Raw genomic sequence first — 19,954 nt, forward strand, 5'->3', positions numbered from 1 at the left:
GCAAAGATGAACAGAGCAAAGTACAGAGATCCCTGATGAAAACCTGCTCCACAGCACTCCTCAGGGTCTGACTGGGGTGAACGTTCACCTTCCAACAGGACAACAACCCTAAGCACACAGCCAAGACAATGCAGGAGTGAATTCGGGACAAGCCAGAGCCTGGACTTGAACCCGATCTAACATCTCTGGAGAGACCTGAAAATAGGTGTGCCAACCTGACAGAGCTTGAGAAGATTGCAGAGAAGAATGGTAGAAACTCCCCAAATACAGGTATGGCAAGCTTGTAGCATCATACCCAAGAAGACTTGATGCTGTAATCACTGCCAAAGGTGCTTCAACAAAGTAAAGGGTCTGAATACTTATGTTAATGTGATATTTCATTTTTATAATGAGCAAAAATGTTAAATAAAATAAAAGTTATTATGGGGTATTGTGTATAGATTGATGAGGACAAAAAAATATTTCAATCAATTTTAGAATAAAGTTGTAATGTAACAAAATGTGGAACAAGTCAAGGGGTCTGAATACTTTCCGAAGGCACCGTCTAGGCAAGGCAAGAAGTCAAAATGTGAGGTAAGCAATTATCTAGGCTGCAGCCTTTTCTCATTGTAATTCAGTTGATGTTAATAGTAATGACAGTATGAAGGCTTCATAGTGTTGTCTTTTGCTGACACAGTAACAATAAACCATGTTAAATCCATGCAAAATAGTTAATAGCAAGGAATTGTAATTCTACACCTCAAACGTTCCCTGAAAATAAAACTAATAAAGAAAGACCACTGCAATAGTAAGATAATACCACTTGCCTGCCCTACATTCTAGGAGAGATGCAGTATAGGCAGAGGTACTGCGTCACACAGTCATCCATCAGAATTTGTTTTTCTTTAGTTGCAGTTTATTCATAGTAATTGAGTATTGCTCATGCAATGCGGCTAAGAAGCCAGGGTGTGGACTGTGACTGCCAGCAGCTGTCTGCCAGTGCCTTTGCTAGCAGGATGAGAAGGTCTTCCAAAATAACTTCTTACAGGGGGATCTCACTTTGGCAGGAACTTGAGCTCTGAGAGATCTGTCCTGCAGCTCTCTGTGGAGCTGTTGATCCGGATACATATACTTGGACGTCAGCTCATTCAGCTCATTCGTCTTCAACAGGTCCCTCTGCTCCACAGTCAACTCCTGGACCAAAATTACATTTTTGTCATGTATTATTAAACAAATTATATAGGTGAATTTGATTTGCACAGCATGATCCTGGATGGAGGGAGTTGACACTTGATTAAGTCCTTGTTAGGTTGCATCCAATGGATGACTTCCTCTCAGCCAGGTTTGCTGTCAGAACGGTTTCTAAGGGCTCTAATCAATCCACATCGCGGGACTTTAGCTTTACAGCGTGATTGGGATTTAACGGCAATGTTTCCACTTTAGCGGAGACTGCATTCACCGTAAACGCGGAATATGTTGGCTCAATCTGAAATGACCTTTATATTTCTATCGCGGAATCTAATGCTTCAGCGTTACAGATTGAATAGAGGCCTAAATCACGTGTCAACTATTACCAGCCAGGACACGTTGCCCCTCAAACCGACTTTAAGCGTGTATCCAGTAACAACTATCTGTAGTTGACCTGAATATCGGCATTTGTGGTTGCAATTCATGGCTCATGCTTGATATTACAACACAACAAACATGCAACATCAAGTGTGGTGTCATAGCTCAACTTTAGAACTGTACCACAAAACTATGAGCTGTCCCCAAAAGTCTAAATTGACATATGTAGAAACTAACATTTTCATACCAAACCTTTAAACACGCTATTGAGTTTAATAAGGAGTGATTATTATCAACTCACCCGGTTGTGCTGCAATCCTAGGTTATCCTCTATGGGAAGTGCCGTTGTCTCTTGTCCACACCACACCATGAGGACGAAGGGTACTAAACTCACCAGCACCCTCATGATCATCACTTTCTTGAAGCTGCTGCAGGTCTCGTGGCACAAGCCACATTTTTATAGACCCCCACAGACACACACAAACCGGGGTGTTTGACGCAGACATGAGTAATTACCAAAATGAGCCCATTTCCTGTTAATACGCTGTAGTACATAAAAAAAAAACATACAGTATGTTCTCTGAATTAGACATCACAATTAAGTGGATGTAATTTCCTTTAAAAGCCTCCCTCCCCCACAACTTGTAGCATCTTCCCCTCTAAGTAATTATGCACTGATTAAGTATCAATTTGCCATGTGTTCCATAATTGTAAAAATAAATGGTAAGGACAAAATAACAAAAGTGTGATGAAAGTTAGGAAAGGATCTCAAAACTAAGGGCTCTATTCAATCTGTATGCTAAAGCAATCCATGGTTTGGTTTAGTTTCCCCTGGCACCATTTCAACATGCCAGCATTTTAGCGTTTGTGGCACAAATCCCATTAGAGCCATGGGACAGATATGTGCATTTTTTGCACACCATGTCCAAATCATTGGCCCCGTGCCTTGAATGGAATTTGTGCCACAAATGCTAAAACATTAGGATGGTAAGCCAGCAGCATACCACCCTGCATCCCACTGCTGGCTTGCTTCTGAAGCTAAGCAGGGTTGGTCCTGGTTGGTCCCTGGATGGGAGACCAGGTGCTGCTGGAAGTGGTGTTGGAGGGTGCACCTTCTGGTCTAAAAAATATATGTATAATATCCTAGGGCAGTGATTGGGGGCATTACCCTGTGTAGGGTGTTGTCTTTCAGATGGGATGTTAAACAGGTGTGCTCACTAAAGATTCCATGGCACTTATTGTCATTCTTTATTTAACTAGGCAAGTAAGTTAAGAACAAATTTGTTTATACAATGACGGACGACGTTGGGCCAGTAGTGATCCGTCATATGGGACTCCCAATCATGGCCGGTAAGAGTAGGGGTGTTAACTCCGGTGTCCTGGCTAAATTCCCAATCTGGCACTCATACCATCACATTCAGTTTACAATTGGCTCACTCATCCTCCTCTTCCCTGTAACTATTTCCCAGGTCGTTGCTGTAAATGAGAATGTGTTCTCAGTCAACTTACCTGGTAAAATAAGGGTAAAATAAAAATAAAAGCACGTGGAAACAGTGCCAAGGAGACTAAACCGAAGCTTGAATTTCTGTCATAGCTTGTCTATAGACTTAGTCTTAGAGGGTAAAGAAACCAATGTTTCATTTTGTAAAGGTAATTTCCAATTGAGCTGATCTGATTGAATCTAGGTTTACGCCATTCTTTGGTAAAGTATGTCGGCTCAATTGGAAATTCCCTTTACATTTCAATTGCGCTGTAGCGGGATCTTCAGCGCTATGGATTGCACATAGCCCTATTAACTGCGTTAGAGCTGTCAAATTCACAAGTTACTTATGGCGTTACCTATCACGGACATTGCCATTGGATGCACCAAGACGCATCAGTAAAAATCCCATGCAGCCGCGTTACAAGTTCGAACACTGGCATTTATTTTTTATTTTACCTTTATTTAACCAGGCAAGTCAGTTATGAACAAATTCTTATTTTCAATGACGGTCTGGGAACAGTGGGTTAACTGCCTGTTCAGGGGCAGAACGACAGATTTGTACCTTGTCAGCTCGGGGGTTTGAACTAGGCTTAGGAATTAGGTTGATATGAATCCCATTTTTTTTTTCGTTTAATGGTTTTAAATGAGTGTCATTATTTATATACAGCCTACTCTTTCCCATTCTGAACTTCTAACTTGGGTGGGATAGGACGGTTGTGGTTTCGTGACAATGACGACAGGAGCAGCTGCTCACCAATTTGACCAACCTGGACTCGGGTATACGTAACATTGTAAATGAAAATCCGTCACACTCAAATGAGTATGATATGTTATGTTTGGTATGTATTAATTTGTGGATGTCCATCATCCATTTTGTATGATATGTTACGAATTACAATTTGTTGTGGCTAACGTTAGCTAGGTTAGGGGTTAAGATTAGGAGTTTGGTTAAAGGGTTAAGGTTAGGGGCAGCTGCTCACCAATTTGACCAACCTGGACTCGGGTATACGTAACATTGTAAATGAAAATCCGTCACACTCAAATGAGTATGATATGTTATGTTTGGTATGTATTAATTTGTGGATGTCCATCATCCATTTCGTATGATATGTTACGAATTACAATTTGTTGTGGCTAACGTTAGCTAGGTTAGGGGTTAAGATTAGGAGTTTGGTTAAAGGGTTAAGGTTAGGGGAAGGGTTAGCTAGCATTATGTAGTTGCAAAGTAGCTAAAAATTAGTTTCAAAGTTGCTAATTAGCTAAAATATCCAAGTTGTCTGTAATGAGATTTGAACACGCAACCTTTGGGTTGTTAGATGTACACATTATACACCCACCTTACTTTTGTTTTTGCCTTACCTTCTTTCTAATGTAACCATACCAAATGTAACATGAATTCCATGGATTTACGTTGACTATGTTACGTCTAGTCTGAGACCAGACGGATTTGACAGCTCTAAACGCACCTCTGACACCACCTCAACAAAAGCAATGAAAAGCTATGTATGTGGCTAACAAGGGTTAACGCTGATCGGAATTAATCCTGGCCTAAACCCTATTTAGCATTCACCCATTCCTCTTTCTCAGATTGGAAGGAATTGCAGGCCTATACATTCCCCAACAATATGTGTAATATAAAAACCACAAGGTGGTGGTATGCTGCAGGACCCAATTTGATTCAAGTTTTTGGGAATATGGGTTCTTCTCGTGTCTTCCTCAACAACTGTATAATGCATTATTGAACAGGTTACATCCCAAACGGCACCCTATTCCTTACAGTGCACTACTTTGATCTGGGCCCTGGTCAAACGTAATGTACTCAATAGGGTGCCATCTGGGACTCACTGTCTGAAGGATGACTCGGCACCATCACCCAGCTGCGCTGCCATCAAAGAGATATAATAGCCTCATACGTTTTAATACAACCCAACAAGTCATTTAGAACACTTCCCTCCTCAGCAAGCCCCTAATTGTCAATGTTCCCTTTTCCGATGGTTTAATTAAACCGTGGGCATAAACAAAAGGATCAACCCAGACAAATATTTATTTAAAAAAGGAGAAGAGTATCATTAACAAAGTCTGAATGCTGAATCCAAATAGCAAAGCTATGCTAAATGGGTTGAGTGGTGATGACGATCCTAACTTTGATAATGGAAGAGCCAGGTTGTCTTTTTATGATAACTAATCTGTAGGCCTACATAACAAAAACACTGTCGCTTTGTTTGTCATGTAAGAAGTTAAGAGTCAAGTCAACTAAACAGGAACACCAGAATGTATTTACAGCAAGCCTACAGAAATAAAGGCTCCTTTAACCATCAAAAGGATTGACAATGGCAGTACATCTTCCATACTGAATGTCAATACTCGACAGTGGACTCCTTTCTTATAGCCTCGTTCGACCATCCTGATCTTACATTTTGGTGGACCAGGCTACATTTACTATGCACTTTTCCAAAACCCTTTATCTTGATCTGAAAGGATTAGATAGTTGAAAGAAACATGGCAGATATGGCCAGTGCCAGTGTTAAGCAGGAGCCAATTGCGAAAATGGGGGCCAATGAAGGTATTCTTGGAAGAACCTAACTGCCCAAAATAAGTGACGGTGGATGGCTAGAGAAGCTGAATGAGGGGTACTTAAGGCCTAAAACAAAGGCGTCAAAGACCAAAGCTACAGGCGCATCTGGTGCACTGGCAAATGAGCTTTGAATTGCCCTACGGATTTCAACAGGTGAGTGATACAGCTGATATTAAAGGAAGAACAAACTGTGTGCCTGCTTGAGATGTAGCGTTTCTCACTTATAAGCCAAAGACACTGAGAAGATCTGAGCAGAGTGAATTGAGATCTGAACAACACGTGAACTATATTGCCTTCGCCAATAGGTGAGACACCAACTCCACTCTCTCCACAAATGTGATTTAGCTTTTTCCGCTCAAGTGTTCCATACTGTAAAGTTGTAAACAAATTAGATGATGCATTATCATTTGAAAAAGTTCAGTAACCTTAGAATCCAAAACCCTTCAACACCTTCTCAAAGTAAGAACAAACCTCCATTAACAAGATGGACTTGACTAAACCACTAAATAATTTCCAAGCCACATTTCAGACTATATGAGTCTATTGTCAATCTGTGTTTTCATGATTGATATCCAGGAACCACAGGGACAAGTGTCTTAGGGCCACCTACTGGAAATTGCTTGAAATTACACAGGCTACAAATAAACAAAAGATTGTTCAATTGGTTTGAATTGTGCTAATTTGGTAAGCAAAGGTTTCAATGGATTTCATGAAAGAGAGATGCTCTCACTGATTTAACAGGGTCATTTTATCAAAGTTTATTACTGTACCATGGGCCATCGCCGCAGTTGAAGCCTCGTTCTGCCCAATGTAACCCTGGGCAGTTATAAACAGAGCAAAACCTGAATCCTGTTTTCCGCTCGAGGCTGGAGTGTAAGGACCACAAAAGCTAATTAAAAAGGGATTTAAATCTTTATTTAGCCTAATACAGTACAGTGCCATGGTTAACCTTAATCCAGTGTCAACTGTGAGAACTCTGGGTCGAACATGATTGGAGAAACTAGCCGACAGCTTGTGGTGTAAATTTTGGGGGCGAAACCCTTACGCAACAAAGAGGGAAGTCGCGTCTGTGGCAATGGGCCCTACAGTACTAAGCACTGCACTACCAACCTCATAGGGGAAGTGTTGACATACACATACAATGATTACTTTTCCCACTTCATCATAAATAAAACTAATAGTACATCTGAACCCCTTTTAAGAATCTTAAGATACAATATGTCTGATTGAAGGAAGGGGTCTTTAAATATTGATGCTTGGTTTTAGAGAAGTAACATCTAACATAAATCTTCTTGAGCTAGAAAATGCCCCTCATCTCTTCTGGCCTTCCGTCTCTGCCCGTCTGCGTCAGTCTGAGACGGCGTTGCTCCTTAAGCGTTGTAAGAGGAAGAGGAAACGTTGCCACCGTGGCCTGTCCAGTTGGTGTGGATGTACTTGCCAGGGTTTGACAGAAGTTCATACGTGTGTGCTCCAAAGTAGTCCCTCTGGGCCTAAAGTGACAAACACACAGAGATAAGAGTTGCCTCAGTAAAATGTTGTTTTATATATCTATATTTTTGCCAATAAAGCGACGCAAGACGCTCTCACAGAAGAGTGGGCGCCAGAACAGCCCAGCTGGCACATAACGTTTTTGTAATGTTCTGCAACGTTTTCACAACTTTGTAAAACATTTCCTTGCTAGCTGGGCATATGGGTGGGCCTATATGCTGCAGTATCCATTTAAATATGGTAGTTACATCATCGTCTTAGGGTCTTAAAGTCCACCCGCCTCCCCCTGCATCCAAACACACACTACCCTTAGCTAACATCCACACGTGACAAGACCGATTTAATCTCTTTCACTTTGACATATGTTCTTGTAGGGGGAGCTTTGTGCCCTGAAGAGAGTGGTGTGTTGTGTCACTGAGTTGCTCCTTAAGCATGGTAAGAGGAGACGCTTCCACCGTGGCATCCAATGTGTTGTTACCTGGAGGAGGTTAGCCGGGAGCATGTCGTGTCTGTAGCCGTCGTAGAAGGACAAGGCGGTGGTGAAACAAGGCATAGGGATCCCCTGCTGCACTCCAATGCTGACCGCCCGGCGCCACGAGTCCTACAGCCATGACAAAGACAGGCACACGCATGAGCAAAAGCACACAGAATAATCTCTAACCCTCTGGGATTTGGGAACATCATGGTGAATACATTTATTTCAAGTTTATTAGACAAGATCATTGCAAAGCAATATGACATGAACACTTATAATCACATAATTAGATAGCTACAAGGGGTTTATTTATTTAAACGCAGAGACCAAATACAGTATAACTTTGTAAATGTTGCCCTGTCTTGGGCCATACCATGTACAACACTGCGATTAAAATGCAGTATGAATAAGAAGCCCATGACATGTCATCTATATTACAAAAACACATTTCCACCAATAACTAACAGCCCCAATATATTCTCCTTTTGTGGGCTGGGAAATGGTATGATGTATCAATATAGCGGTGGGGTGGTAACAGCCGTGAGTGTGTGTTGCTAACGTGGCCACAAAGGGGTGGGCTTTCTTTCATCACTTCCTACTCCCCTAGGTGCAGATTGAGGATCAGCCTCCCCTCCCCCAATCCTAAACTTAACCCTTATGGGGGGAAAATGCTAAAAATGACACAAGTTCAGCATTTTAGAGCAGATTAACCCTACTCTCCTTTACTGTACCTGGCAGTCCTGTACGGCATTACTGAAGAAGGTATCCAACAGCAGATTCTGCAGCTCAGCATCCCTGTCAAAGGCCTCTTTGATCTTCCCCAGGAAAACACTGGCGAAAAGAGATGGTGAGAGAGATACTGGCATCATTACTCACCAAACAAAACAGACAAACAGGGAGGGACTACAAGACCGTTTATTTTCATTTTCTGGTAACATAACATTTTGCTACAGTGTGTCCTAATGTATATGACCCAGGGTCACTGTTTTATTATCCCTGAAAAAGGATAAAACCATTTCAGACAGGAGTGTAAGGACCGATCTACTTTAGACGGCTCTGCCCTACTGACCAAGACCATATTCTCAGTTAAAACACATTGCACTTTGAAAAGTAATGTCGGGTGTAGTTTGGCACAGGGCTGAGAGACATTATGATGAATGGTTTCTGTTTGCTCAAGGTTTATGCAACATGTTTCCCACATTGCACATTAAGACCAACATTTCCTCATTCTTGTATGGCTCTGATTCTCCAGGAATCCTTCTCTTCTTCATTGTGGTTGACTCACCAGCTGGCTGCATTACAATACTCTGTGGCAGCAAGAATACAACAAGTATGACTTGACACCAGAGTTAGGGTGATATCAAATTGAGTCAATTCAGGATGTAAACTGACATTCCAATTCAATAATTTACAAAAGGGCATCCATTATTAAATGACTTCTCAATACACTGAAAATGAGAAGCTAGTTATTTCAAAAGTTAATTTTTTTACTGACTGCAACTCTGATTAGGAGAGACATTTCCTTGTCCCACTCCCGATTTTCCAGGAAATCTTATCTTATCTCAAATTCCTTGTGGCTTCGTCAACCCTGCCACTCTGTGGCAGCAAGAATAAAACAAATGGCTTCACACTGTGGCCACACGTTCGTAAATGGAGCTCTGACAGCCTTTTAATGATGATGGTATGGTAGGTCTTACCTTCGGATGATGCAGCCTCCCCTCCACATCAGGGCAATGGCGCCATAGTTTAGGGACCAGCCAAACTCTTTGGCCGCCTGTCTGAGCAGCATGAAGCCCTGGGCATACGAGATGATCTTGGAGGCATAGAGGGCCTGAACAGGACACAAGACAAAACCATTTGCTTGAAGTAACTGATAATTAGCAGAGAAATTCTGTTCCCATATCCATGATTAATCTACGGAAGAGTTAAAAAAAATAAAAAAAAATAATAACATTTACTTGACGAGTGGTGGTACTTGGATCATATTTTTGTATGTATATATATTTATAATAGATCTTTTTTGCACAATAGCACTTAAAGTGGCAATATTTCAAGAATAAGTGGCAATATTTAGAGAATAAAGTCAAAATTGAGAATAAAGTCACATATTATATTTCAAGATTAAAGTAGGGGATTTGCATGTCTCCCTGGCTCCCTGTTGCTGTTGAAATGCCTGCCGTTAGATGACCTGGTGAAACTAGACTTCTGAATTGGCTTTAGTAACAAGGAAATCCTCTCTTAACACATAATAACCATAGGCCTATTAGGACCTGGAAGAGGTTGTGCCACAGATCAATTTCAGAATGAGGAACCACACGGACTCAGATGTGTGTGTGAGGGGGGGTCTAATAGAATCATTCAAACAGGCATCTCACTCACTCACGATATCCCCAAAGCAATACCATTCTAGTGGCCATGTTGCGTTGTCAGACTGCGAAGAGACATGGAGTTGTGTGCATCAGTCCCTGTAATGGTGCCCTTCAAATTCACCACAATGTTATCATCAATCCCCTGTGTATTCCAACACCTTGTATAGGCTGTATAGCCTATACAGTGCCTTCAGGAAGGATTCAGACCCCTTGACTTTTTCCACATTTTGTTACAGCCTATTCAAAAATGGATTAAATACTTTCCCCCCCTCAGCAACCCCATAATGACAAAGTGAAAACAGGTGCCGTTTTTTTGGCAAATTTATGAAAAATTAAAACAGAAAAACCTTATTTACATAAGTATTCAGAACCTTCGCTATGAGACTCGAAATTGAGCTCAGGTGCATCCTGTTTCCATTAATCATCCTTTTTTCCCCAATTTCGTGGTATCGAATTGTTTAGTAGCTACTATCTTGTCTCATCGCTACAACTCCCGTACGGGCTCGGGAGAGACGAAGGTTGAAAGTCATGCGCCCTCCGATACACAACCCAGCTTCTTAGCACAGCGCGCATTCAACCCGGAAGCCAGCCGCACCAATGTGTCGGAGGAAACACCGTGCACCTGGCAACCTTGGTTGGCGCACACTGCGCCCGGACTGCCACAGGAGTCGCTGGTGCGCGATGAGACAAGGATGTCCCTACCGGCCAAACCCTCCCTAACCCGGACGATGCTAGGCCAATTGTGTGTCGCCCCACGGACCTCCCGGTCGCGGCCGGTTACGACAGAGCCTGGGCGAGGGTCTCTGGTGGCACAGCTGGCGCTGCAGTACAGTGCACTTAACCACTGCGCCTCCCGGGAGGCCCCCATTGATCATCCTTGAGATGTTTCTACAACCTGATTGGAGTCCACCTGTGGTGAATTAAACTGATTGGACATGATTTGGAAAGGCACACAAGTTTCCAGAAAACTGAGGAGGCCAACTAGTCCACCAATTAGCTATAGCATTTTTTGTTTTGCCTACCCCGGCCAAACCCGGACGACGCTGGGCCAATTGTGCGCCGCCCTATGGGACTCCCAATCACGGCCGGATGGAATACAGCCTGGATTCAAACCAGGGACTGTAGTGATGCCTCTTGCACTGAGCTCTTAGACCGCTGCACCACTCGGGAGCATGAGTCAACATGTTCAAAATACTCTGTTTGGCTGATTACAAATAAAACATGTGATTTTCCTCAGCTATTGGTGAGAAAACATGACAAGCGCTTTAATAGTGATATGTGGATGAACTCTTCTGTTTTTACAGCATTGCCCCAGAAACCCAGACATCTGTAGCCTGGCTACCTTTCTGATGTCCTCAAGGAACGAAGCCTTGTCCCCGTTGAACTTGGCTCCCTGGGGCCCGGCCAGGCTCCTGCTGGCCTCCATTCTCTCGTCCTTCAGGGCCGACAGACATCTGGCAAAGACAGCCTCGCCTGTGAGAGGGAGGATGAGAGAGAGATAGAGGGATGAGAGAGAGAGAGCGATGAGGCAGAGCATGAGAGGCAGAGAGAAAGAGGCATGAGAGGCAGAGAGAAAGAGGCATGAGAGGCAGAGAGAAAGAGGCATGAGAGGCAGAGAGAAAGAGGCATGAGAGGCAGAGAGAAAGAGGCATGAGAGGCAGAGAGAAAGAGGCATGAGAGGCAGAGAGAAAGAGGCATGAGAGGCAGAGAGGCAGAGGCATGAGAGGCAGAGGCATGAGAGGCAGAGGCATGAGAGGCAGAGGCATGAGAGGCAGAGGCATGAGAGGCAGAGGCATGAGAGGCAGAGGCATGAGAGGCAGAGGCATGAGAGGCAGAGAGGCAGAGGCATGAGAGGCAGAGAGGCAGAGGCATGAGAGGCAGAGAGGCAGAGAGAAAGAGGCATGAGAGGCAGAGAGAAAGAGGCATGAGAGGCAGAGAGAAAGAGGCATGAGAGGCAGAGAGAAAGAGGCATGAGAGGCAGAGAGGCAGAGGCATGAGAGGCAGAGAGGCAGAGGCATGAGAGGCAGAGGCATGAGAGGCAGAGGCATGAGAGGCAGAGGCATGAGAGGCAGAGGCATGAGAGGCAGAGGCATGAGAGGCAGAGGCATGAGAGGCAGAGGCATGAGAGGCAGAGGCATGAGAGGCAGAGGCATGAGAGGCAGAGGCATGAGAGGCAGAGGCATGAGAGGCAGAGGCATGAGAGGCAGAGGCATGAGAGGCAGAGGCATGAGAGGCAGAGGCATGAGAGGCAGAGGCATGAGAGGCAGAGGCATGAGAGGCAGAGGCATGAGAGGCAGAGGCATGAGAGGCAGAGGCATGAGAGGCAGAGGCATGAGAGGCAGAGGCATGAGAGGCAGAGGCATGAGAGGCAGAGGCATGAGAGGCAGAGGCATGAGAGGCAGAGGCATGAGAGGCAGAGGCATGAGAGGCAGAGGCATGAGAGGCAGAGGCATGAGAGGCAGAGGCATGAGAGGCAGAGGCATGAGAGGCAGAGGCATGAGAGGCAGAGGCATGAGAGGCAGAGGCATGAGAGGCAGAGGCATGAGAGGCAGAGGCATGAGAGGCAGAGGCATGAGAGGCAGAGGCATGAGAGGCAGAGGCATGAGAGGCAGAGGCATGAGAGGCAGAGGCATGAGAGGCAGAGGCATGAGAGGCAGAGGCATGAGAGGCAGAGGCATGAGAGGCAGAGGCATGAGAGGCAGAGGGAGCGAGCGAGCGAGAGGCAGAGGGAGAGGCAGAGGGAGCGAGCGAGCGAGAGGCAGAGGGAGCGAGCGAGGCAGAGGCATGAGAGGCAGAGGGAGCGAGCGAGCGAGAGGCAGAGGGAGCGAGCGAGCGAGAGGCAGAGGGAGCGAGCGAGCGAGAGGCAGAGGGAGCGAGCGAGCGAGAGGCAGAGGGAGCGAGCGAGCGAGAGGCAGAGGGAGCGAGCGAGCGAGAGGCAGAGGGAGCGAGCGAGCGAGAGGCAGAGGGAGCGAGCGAGCGAGAGGCAGAGGGAGCGAGCGAGCGAGAGGCAGAGGGAGCGAGCGAGCGAGAGGCAGAGGGAGCGAGCGAGCGAGAGGCAGAGGGAGCGAGCGAGCGAGAGGCAGAGGGAGCGAGCGAGAGGCAGAGGGAGCGAGCGAGCGAGAGGCAGAGGGAGCGAGCGAGCGAGAGGCAGAGGGAGAGAGCGAGCGAGAGGCAGAGGGAGAGAGCGAGCGAGAGGCAGAGGGAGAGAGCGAGCGAGAGGCAGAGGGAGAGAGCGAGCGAGAGGCAGAGGGAGAGAGCGAGCGAGAGGCAGAGGGAGAGAGCGAGCGGGAGGCAGAGGGAGCGAGCGAGAGGCAGAGAGTCAGCTTCTTTACAGAGCAACACATTTGGTCACAAACCGGGTCGCGGTCATTGGGCACAAAATGGGAAAAATGCTTTCAATAGGAAATTGGACAAGATCACAAAACCCTATGAGTCCTCGTATGATGATTCCTCACAAAACTATGGATTACATTTCATAAAAATCTCCCAAATCCTTGTATTTTCTTTGTTCTAGTTTTGTGAGGAATGACCCAGTAAACAGCTGTGATCTGTCAAAGACAATTGATAGCCTAGCTGAAATTGGCATGCTCAGCTCAAATGTTTGTAGTGACAAAAGGTCTTTGGGTAGCGGGTTCAAAAGGGATATATTTGAAGGAAAAGGTGAGTGCGGGTTTCTCCTTCCTTCATGAATTAAACATTAAGGGATTGTATTGTAAGCTAGACACTGACAGTGACAATATTTACCACCAAACTTCTGCCCTTCTATATCTTTGATCGAATAGGCATCCCGTTTATACCTTAATCATCATCCAGTTTAATACTAATCCCAAACATAATGACAAGCCTACAGCTGGCACAGTTCCTAGCCGACAAAGTTAACACAATGCCGCCCACAACACAAAGGTACCCTATGACTCAGCTTTAGTAACCATCATTCTATTGTAAAAGCAGGGCTTGCCACATTCAAAAAAAGGAACAACTTCCCACCACATGATGAAAAAATACGTTGGGTAAGCATGACTTGCTAAATATTGCCACAGTGATGCAATGCAATGGCGAGCGGGGGAAGAGAAGAGAAAAAAGATGTCACAATGAGTAAGGCTAAACGAAGCGCCCGACTCCGCATTGAACGCAACCCTATTGAGAGCTGAAATCCACCCCCCAAGCCTGCCTGTATGGTGTGTCCACTCTCTCCCTGGCCCATGGCCACCCACACCAGTTCTCTGCTTTCACAATGAGCCCTTTTGTTCTCTCCGCTATCATTCACACAGGACCTCCCAGTACTGATGATACAGGGACAACATTAAATACCAATAACACACCGCAAAAAAAATATAAAGTCTTCCTTTTCTGTTGCAGAAAAAAGTAGCCCTTTCTATAGCAATCTTGTGGTTCCATTTTCAAATCGTGAGTAAGACTGAATAACAGGCCTATGACATGGTTGTCAACTCAAGTGTAAACCAGTTTGATAATATCACTTAGGAGATGTATCTCTCCACTACTTTAGTCTTTAGCTGGAGGCAGCTTTGTCCTGGAATAACCACACCACCTGATGCTACCTTTAGGAGACGCAGCCCATCGCAGCAGCAGCAGACTGAAAATCCCCCTTATGTCACTTGAAATGAGGTGGTGTGACTAGAAAAGCCTCCAATCTTCTTAGGGAGGCTGCAGACACTTCATTGATCACGTTCAGCTGAACAAAGACTGGGCCACTACTGTGGGGGTCAGTTAATGTGGCTAAACATTAGCAGCTCTTAAACAAACCACTACAAGAGTACTAAGTAGTTTGTGGGCTGGGTATCACTGCAAGGGGCGTCACTACAGTCCCTGGTTAGAATCCAGGCAGTATCGCATCCAGCTGTGATTGGGAGTCCCATAGGGCAGAGCACAATTGGGCCAGCGTCGTCCAGGTTTGGCCGTGGTAGGCCGTCATTGTATATAAGAATTTCTTCTTAACTGACTTGCCTAGTTAAATAAAGGTTCAATAAATAAAAATTATTCAGTATGCACAAAATGGAAGCCAATGTTCTGAAACAGAGTGAAACGGGGAGGTACTATCTGAACTTATTGAATAACAAATGCTTGTTTCGTTTTCCGTTGCCCTAATGAACACAACCCTGTATCATGACTACGCCAACATTGCTGGGATACAAGTCTCTTGGCCAGGCTGTTAACTGCCCCAGGTTAACCTGTTGAGTGTGAGTGTAGGGGGCAGTATTTTGATGTTTGGATAAAAAACGTCGTAGCCAAATTAAACTGCCTATTTCTCAGGCCCAGAATCTAGAATATTAATATAATTAGGATAGAAAACACTCTAAAGTTACCAAAACTGTCAAAATATTGTCTGTGAGTATAGCAGAACTGATATTGCAGGTGAAAACCTGAGGACAATCCAGCTAGGAAGTGCCTCTTATTTTGAAAGCTCCCTGTTCCATTGCATGCCTTCCCTCCATTTAAAGGAATATCAACCAGATTCCTTTCCCTATTGCTTCCACATGGTGTGAACAGTCTTTAGACATAGTTTCAGCCTTTTATTCTGAAAAATGAGCGGGAACGATCACATCACATCAGTGGATGATTGGGTGCCAGCAGAGTTTTGCATGCGCAACAGCTTGGAGCAGACATTTTCTCTCTCTCCTATTGAAAAAGCTAAGGTCCGGTTGAAATACTATCGATTATTTATTGTAAATACAACCTGAGGATTGATTATAAAAAACGTTTGATATGTTTCTACGAACTGTACAGATACTATTTGGAATTTTTGTCTGCCCCGTCGTGACCGCTAGAGCCTGTGGATTTCTGAACATAAAGCGCCAACCTAATGGAGGTGTTTGGATTTAAAAAATAATCTTTATGGAACAAAAGGAACATTTATTGTGTAACTGGGAGTCTAGTGAGTGCAAACATCCGAAGATCATCAAAGCTAGCGATTCATTTTCTTGCTTTTCTGACTTTCGTGACCAATCTACTTTGCTGCTAGCTGTTTGTAATGTTTTGTCTGCTGAGAGAGATGTCCTTACATAAACACTTGGTTTGTTTCAGCTGTAAAGCTTTTTTGAAATCTGACACGCCAGGTGGATTATCAACAAGCTAAGCTGTGTTTTGCTATATTGCACTTGTGATTATGAAAATTAAACATTTTTAGTAATTTAATTTGAATTTGGCGCTCTGCAATTCAGCGGATGTTGACTAAAATAATCCCGCTAACGGGATGGGTGCGCCAAGAAGTTAATAAAGAGTGGTACAACTGAAAATAAACCGTGTCCAAAAAAGAAAATAATCACTTTGCTGACAAGGTGTAGACTACACCAAAGGAGAGCATACACACAAAACAAGTTTGATTTGACTCAAAATGTCAGTCAAAATTGGTGGCAATCTAAACTTTTAGCCTCAGAGAGAAACGTTACTGCGGACGATTAATTTCCAAATGGAGACTTCATGACTATTGTCCGTTTCTCTCTTACCGATCAGGGTGACTGGTGTGCCGTACTCGAGAGCCGAAATAGCCGTCCACTTCCCTGTGCCTTTCTGCCCGGCGGCGTCCCGGATCTTAGGCAGCAGGTGAGTGCCGTCTGTGTCTCTGAACTTGAGGATGCCAGCTGTGATCTCGATAAGGAAGGAGTCCAACTCCGTTTTGTTCCAGTCTTCAAAAGCCTATGGGAGACCCAAGAGCAGAAGTGAACCTGACAAACAGAATAATCAACTAAGATACGTCATGACATCATACAGTATCAACAGCTGTTATAGTTAGCTACTATGGAGACGAGGTTTATGCTATTAAAATTACGGTCCTAAGACATTCAGCCTCTTTTCTAAAAGACATATCTATTACCTGACTGGCAGAGGAGTCAAAAGCAGAAAGTCATCAGGGGTGTCTGGAATGGTTCAAAATTTAAATCAACTTTGATTCATTTTGAATGGCTCACCTGTGCCATCACGTCGTGGTCCATACCCAGGACATCCTTCATGAGGTGGTACGCCTCGCAGATCAGTTGCATGTCCCCATACTCAATACCATTATGGACCATCTTCACAAAGTGGCCTGCACCCTCATCACCAACCTGTCAAAACAGCACATTTCAAATGACATGTAGAGCCAGGGAAGAGGGAAAGCTGTGCAATTTTGTGCCAAATCCTGTGGACATGAAAAATAAATTCCGCTCACCCAGTCACAGCACGGCTCTCCTGTCCCCACCTTGGCAGCGATGCTTTGGAAAATCTCTTTAATATGTGGCCTGTAGGAGTAAAAAACTATCACATTTTAACAGTTCATAATAATTAAATAATTGATTGTGGACACACGGAGCAATATGGGAAAGCTTAAAAATACAGTTTGATTAAGACAATTTTCTCACAGACGATCACTACTCCTCCTCATTATAGTCTGTGTACTCCGGTGCTATTTGGGACACAGTCATAATCAACCATCAATCCCAACCCCTCCATAGCAGAGGGAAGGGTAGAGTCCCAAAAACTCACCAGGCCTCTTTGTGTCCCCCTGGCATCAGTGAGGGTCCATAGCGAGCCCCCTCTTCTCCTCCACTGACTCCACTACCGACAAACAACAGGTTCTTCTCCTTCAGACTCTTACAGCGCCGCTAGACACACACACACACACAGTCGACACTACCATGAGACCACACTCTTGACAATGACACTACCATTGCTTTGAAATGGCTGTTTCTGATAAACTTACTGTTGTGTCTCTGTATTCTGAATTGCCGCCATCAATGATAATGTCGCCAGCCTCAAGAAGAGGGACCTGTGAAGGAAAATGGACTGGTAGAAGGGGGCAATCTACTTTAATGCAAGTGCCATGCACAACCAAATGAGCCACATTAGGGACTGTATGGTTGCAAATTTGTAAATTTCCAAAATTTTCCAGAAATCTTGTTTGAAGGATTACGGATTTCCTGCTTTTTCCCTCCTAATTTTGGGAAAGTTTTGGGAAAGCTACCGGAGGTTTAAACCGTGGGACTAAATTTCACTAGTTGTACATTTTTTCTTTGTGGCATTTCAATACCCCAAATGCATCCAAGCCAGCCATTACCTGATTTGGTGAACTGAAAAAGCCTTGATACATTTGACAGCCACAGCATGACCCCTCATTTCTATCCTGTTTTTCTGTTTGTGCCACTGACCAGCTTGTCGATGAAGTCGTCCACCGCCTGGCCGGCTTTGACCAGCATCACAATCCTCCTTGGCTTCTTCAGCTTGGCCACCATGTCCTCCAAGGACTCAGCTCCTATTATCTTGGTGCCTTTAGCCTCATTGGCCAGAAAATCGTGCACTTTGGAGACAGTGCGGTTGTATGCACAGACCTATGGAAAGAATAGGTTAGATTATGATTGCAAAATTCTGGTAACGTTAATAAAATTCCCAGGTGTTTCAGAAATCCTGGGGAAATCTGGGAAGTTTGGGAAAGTTACCAGAATTTTGAAACCCTACGATAGATGTACGACAGTTTAGGCAAGGGAAAGACAATGTAGTGTAAAAAGTTTAAGCCTACCACTTATGTTGCAGACTATTTAGGTGGTATGTAACTGTATAAACTGCAATATGAGACTTACCACAAAGCCATGATCATTCATATTCAGGATGATGTTTTGGCCCATGACAGCCAAACCAATCAACGCAATATCTGCTCTGTGGAAAGAAAATCATATTAGTCAAGAGTCCTGGTATCTGTTAGTTAGGTCATCTGGATTGAGACTGAACAAACGAGAGGGTGCCTCTCAAGCAAGAAAAACGAGCCTGTCCAATATTGTAATGTTAGTGCCTACTCCGAATCAATTCTACAACGTTAGGTAGCATATTTTAAAGCCATGTCTATATAAAGTTGATTGAAATTATCATGTAGGAAAGAGTTAATTAAATAGCCAGGATTCACTGAACTATACAAGATTACCATGTCATTTACTATTCAAGGTTGAGGATACATTTTAATGTTATTTTACTAGACCTATGTCGATGTGTCGCGTGCATTGTCAAATCACTTAGCTAACAACGTTTGCTAACGTTAAATCAAAGAGTAAAAACAGAGGTTTTTGTGGCTATGTGGCTAACTAGGCTAGTTAGTAGATTAAGTCAGACTGCCCTTTTAATGCCAGGCATGCAACGTTAGCTAGCCATATTACACTGCTGTATTGGATAGCTAACGTTAGCTAACTAGCTTGCTAGCTAAAGTGAATGAAATATAAAGTGGAGTGAGCTAACAAAAATAGATGGTTTATCCATCGCCAGCTGTTTGAAATAATATTAATTCGGTTCTCAGAGAAGATAATGCATTGATGTGCAATACTCACTCTGCCATGTTTCTGGTATGGAAAATAATCTGTCTTCAAGTAACACACACAGCCAATGGACTTTCTTGAGATTTCCACAGTACTTCCTCGTTCTCAATTTGAAGAGGAAACCTCAAATTCACCCAAACCAAAGGACCGCCTATGTGAGATGACGTCAAAGAGCTCAAGCCATATTGTTCTCGAGTTCTCATTCGTGGAGAAAAACTGAGCAGAGATATCAAATATTTCATTGGTTTAAACCCCCTGTCACTCTTATAACTTTGTTACACTCCCACAAATTTCAACACGACAAGACAACATTGAAATCTAATCATTTGGCTCCACAATGTTTGACCCCAATAAAAATATAGAAACAATCTAACAACCTTTTTCCAAACGCACTTTGAGTTTAATTCCAAATAATGTTATACATTACTATTAAAGTTATATTTGTTGCCTGACCCAATCTTCACTTCTCTCCTTTGAGGACAATATTTTCAGCACGACATGTAAAAATGATACTGCCGGACCTGTACACAACTATTATTGTAGTTTATCATGCAGAACTACCACCACATGATGTAGCCTATGTGGTGTCAGAAATTGAATACGAAACTCATTCTTCCTAAAAAAAAAAAGAGCAGGAGAGCTGGGAAACTTGAGGAATATAAGGAAACGTTAACAGGAAATAGGTGGCAAAAAAGTCTTTCTTCATGAAAGAAATGTCCCCATCTG

General features: G+C 44.0%; 2 protein-coding genes across 2 annotated transcripts; both read right to left on the reverse strand.

Annotated features, from left to right (window-relative positions):
• Window positions 1-808: 808 nt before the first annotated feature.
• sst6.2 (somatostatin 6.2) lies at window positions 809-2,505 on the reverse strand. Its single transcript, XM_021617150.3, has 2 exons — window positions 1,847-2,505; window positions 809-1,173 (listed from the first exon to the last, which is right to left on the reverse strand). The coding sequence occupies exons 1-2, from the start codon at window positions 1,955-1,957 to the stop codon at window positions 988-990; spliced, it is 297 nt and encodes a 98-aa protein (XP_021472825.1). The 5' UTR covers window positions 1,958-2,505; the 3' UTR covers window positions 809-987.
• A 3,991-nt stretch (window positions 2,506-6,496) lies between these two features.
• pgd (phosphogluconate dehydrogenase) lies at window positions 6,497-19,329 on the reverse strand. Its single transcript, XM_021616114.3, has 13 exons — window positions 19,241-19,329; window positions 18,506-18,581; window positions 18,077-18,256; window positions 17,632-17,697; window positions 17,415-17,533; window positions 17,101-17,170; window positions 16,862-16,996; window positions 16,400-16,589; window positions 11,278-11,408; window positions 9,264-9,397; window positions 8,298-8,397; window positions 7,570-7,692; window positions 6,497-7,093 (listed from the first exon to the last, which is right to left on the reverse strand). The coding sequence occupies exons 1-13, from the start codon at window positions 19,246-19,248 to the stop codon at window positions 6,974-6,976; spliced, it is 1,452 nt and encodes a 483-aa protein (XP_021471789.2). The 5' UTR covers window positions 19,249-19,329; the 3' UTR covers window positions 6,497-6,973.
• Window positions 19,330-19,954: the final 625 nt, after the last annotated feature.

The sequence above is a fragment of the Oncorhynchus mykiss genome, chromosome 9, assembly GCF_057628025.1.
Source record: "Oncorhynchus mykiss isolate SJ-2025 chromosome 9, ASM5762802v1, whole genome shotgun sequence".
Classification (NCBI taxonomy): domain Eukaryota; kingdom Metazoa; phylum Chordata; class Actinopteri; order Salmoniformes; family Salmonidae; genus Oncorhynchus; species Oncorhynchus mykiss.

Coding starts and splice junctions, on each gene's coding strand:
- sst6.2 (XM_021617150.3), bottom strand. CDS start 1,957: ATGATCATGAGGGTGCTGGTGAGTTTAGTACCCTTCGTCCTCATGGTG. Junction 1,174..1,846: donor TAGGATTGCAGCACAACCGG/GTGAGTTGATAA, acceptor ATTTTGGTCCAG/GAGTTGACTGTGGAGCAGAG.
- pgd (XM_021616114.3), bottom strand. Junction 18,257..18,505: donor TGAATGATCATGGCTTTGTG/GTAAGTCTCATA, acceptor TTCTTTCCATAG/GTCTGTGCATACAACCGCAC. Junction 7,094..7,569: donor TCCCGGCTAACCTCCTCCAG/GTAACAACACAT, acceptor TTGTCACTTTAG/GCCCAGAGGGACTACTTTGG.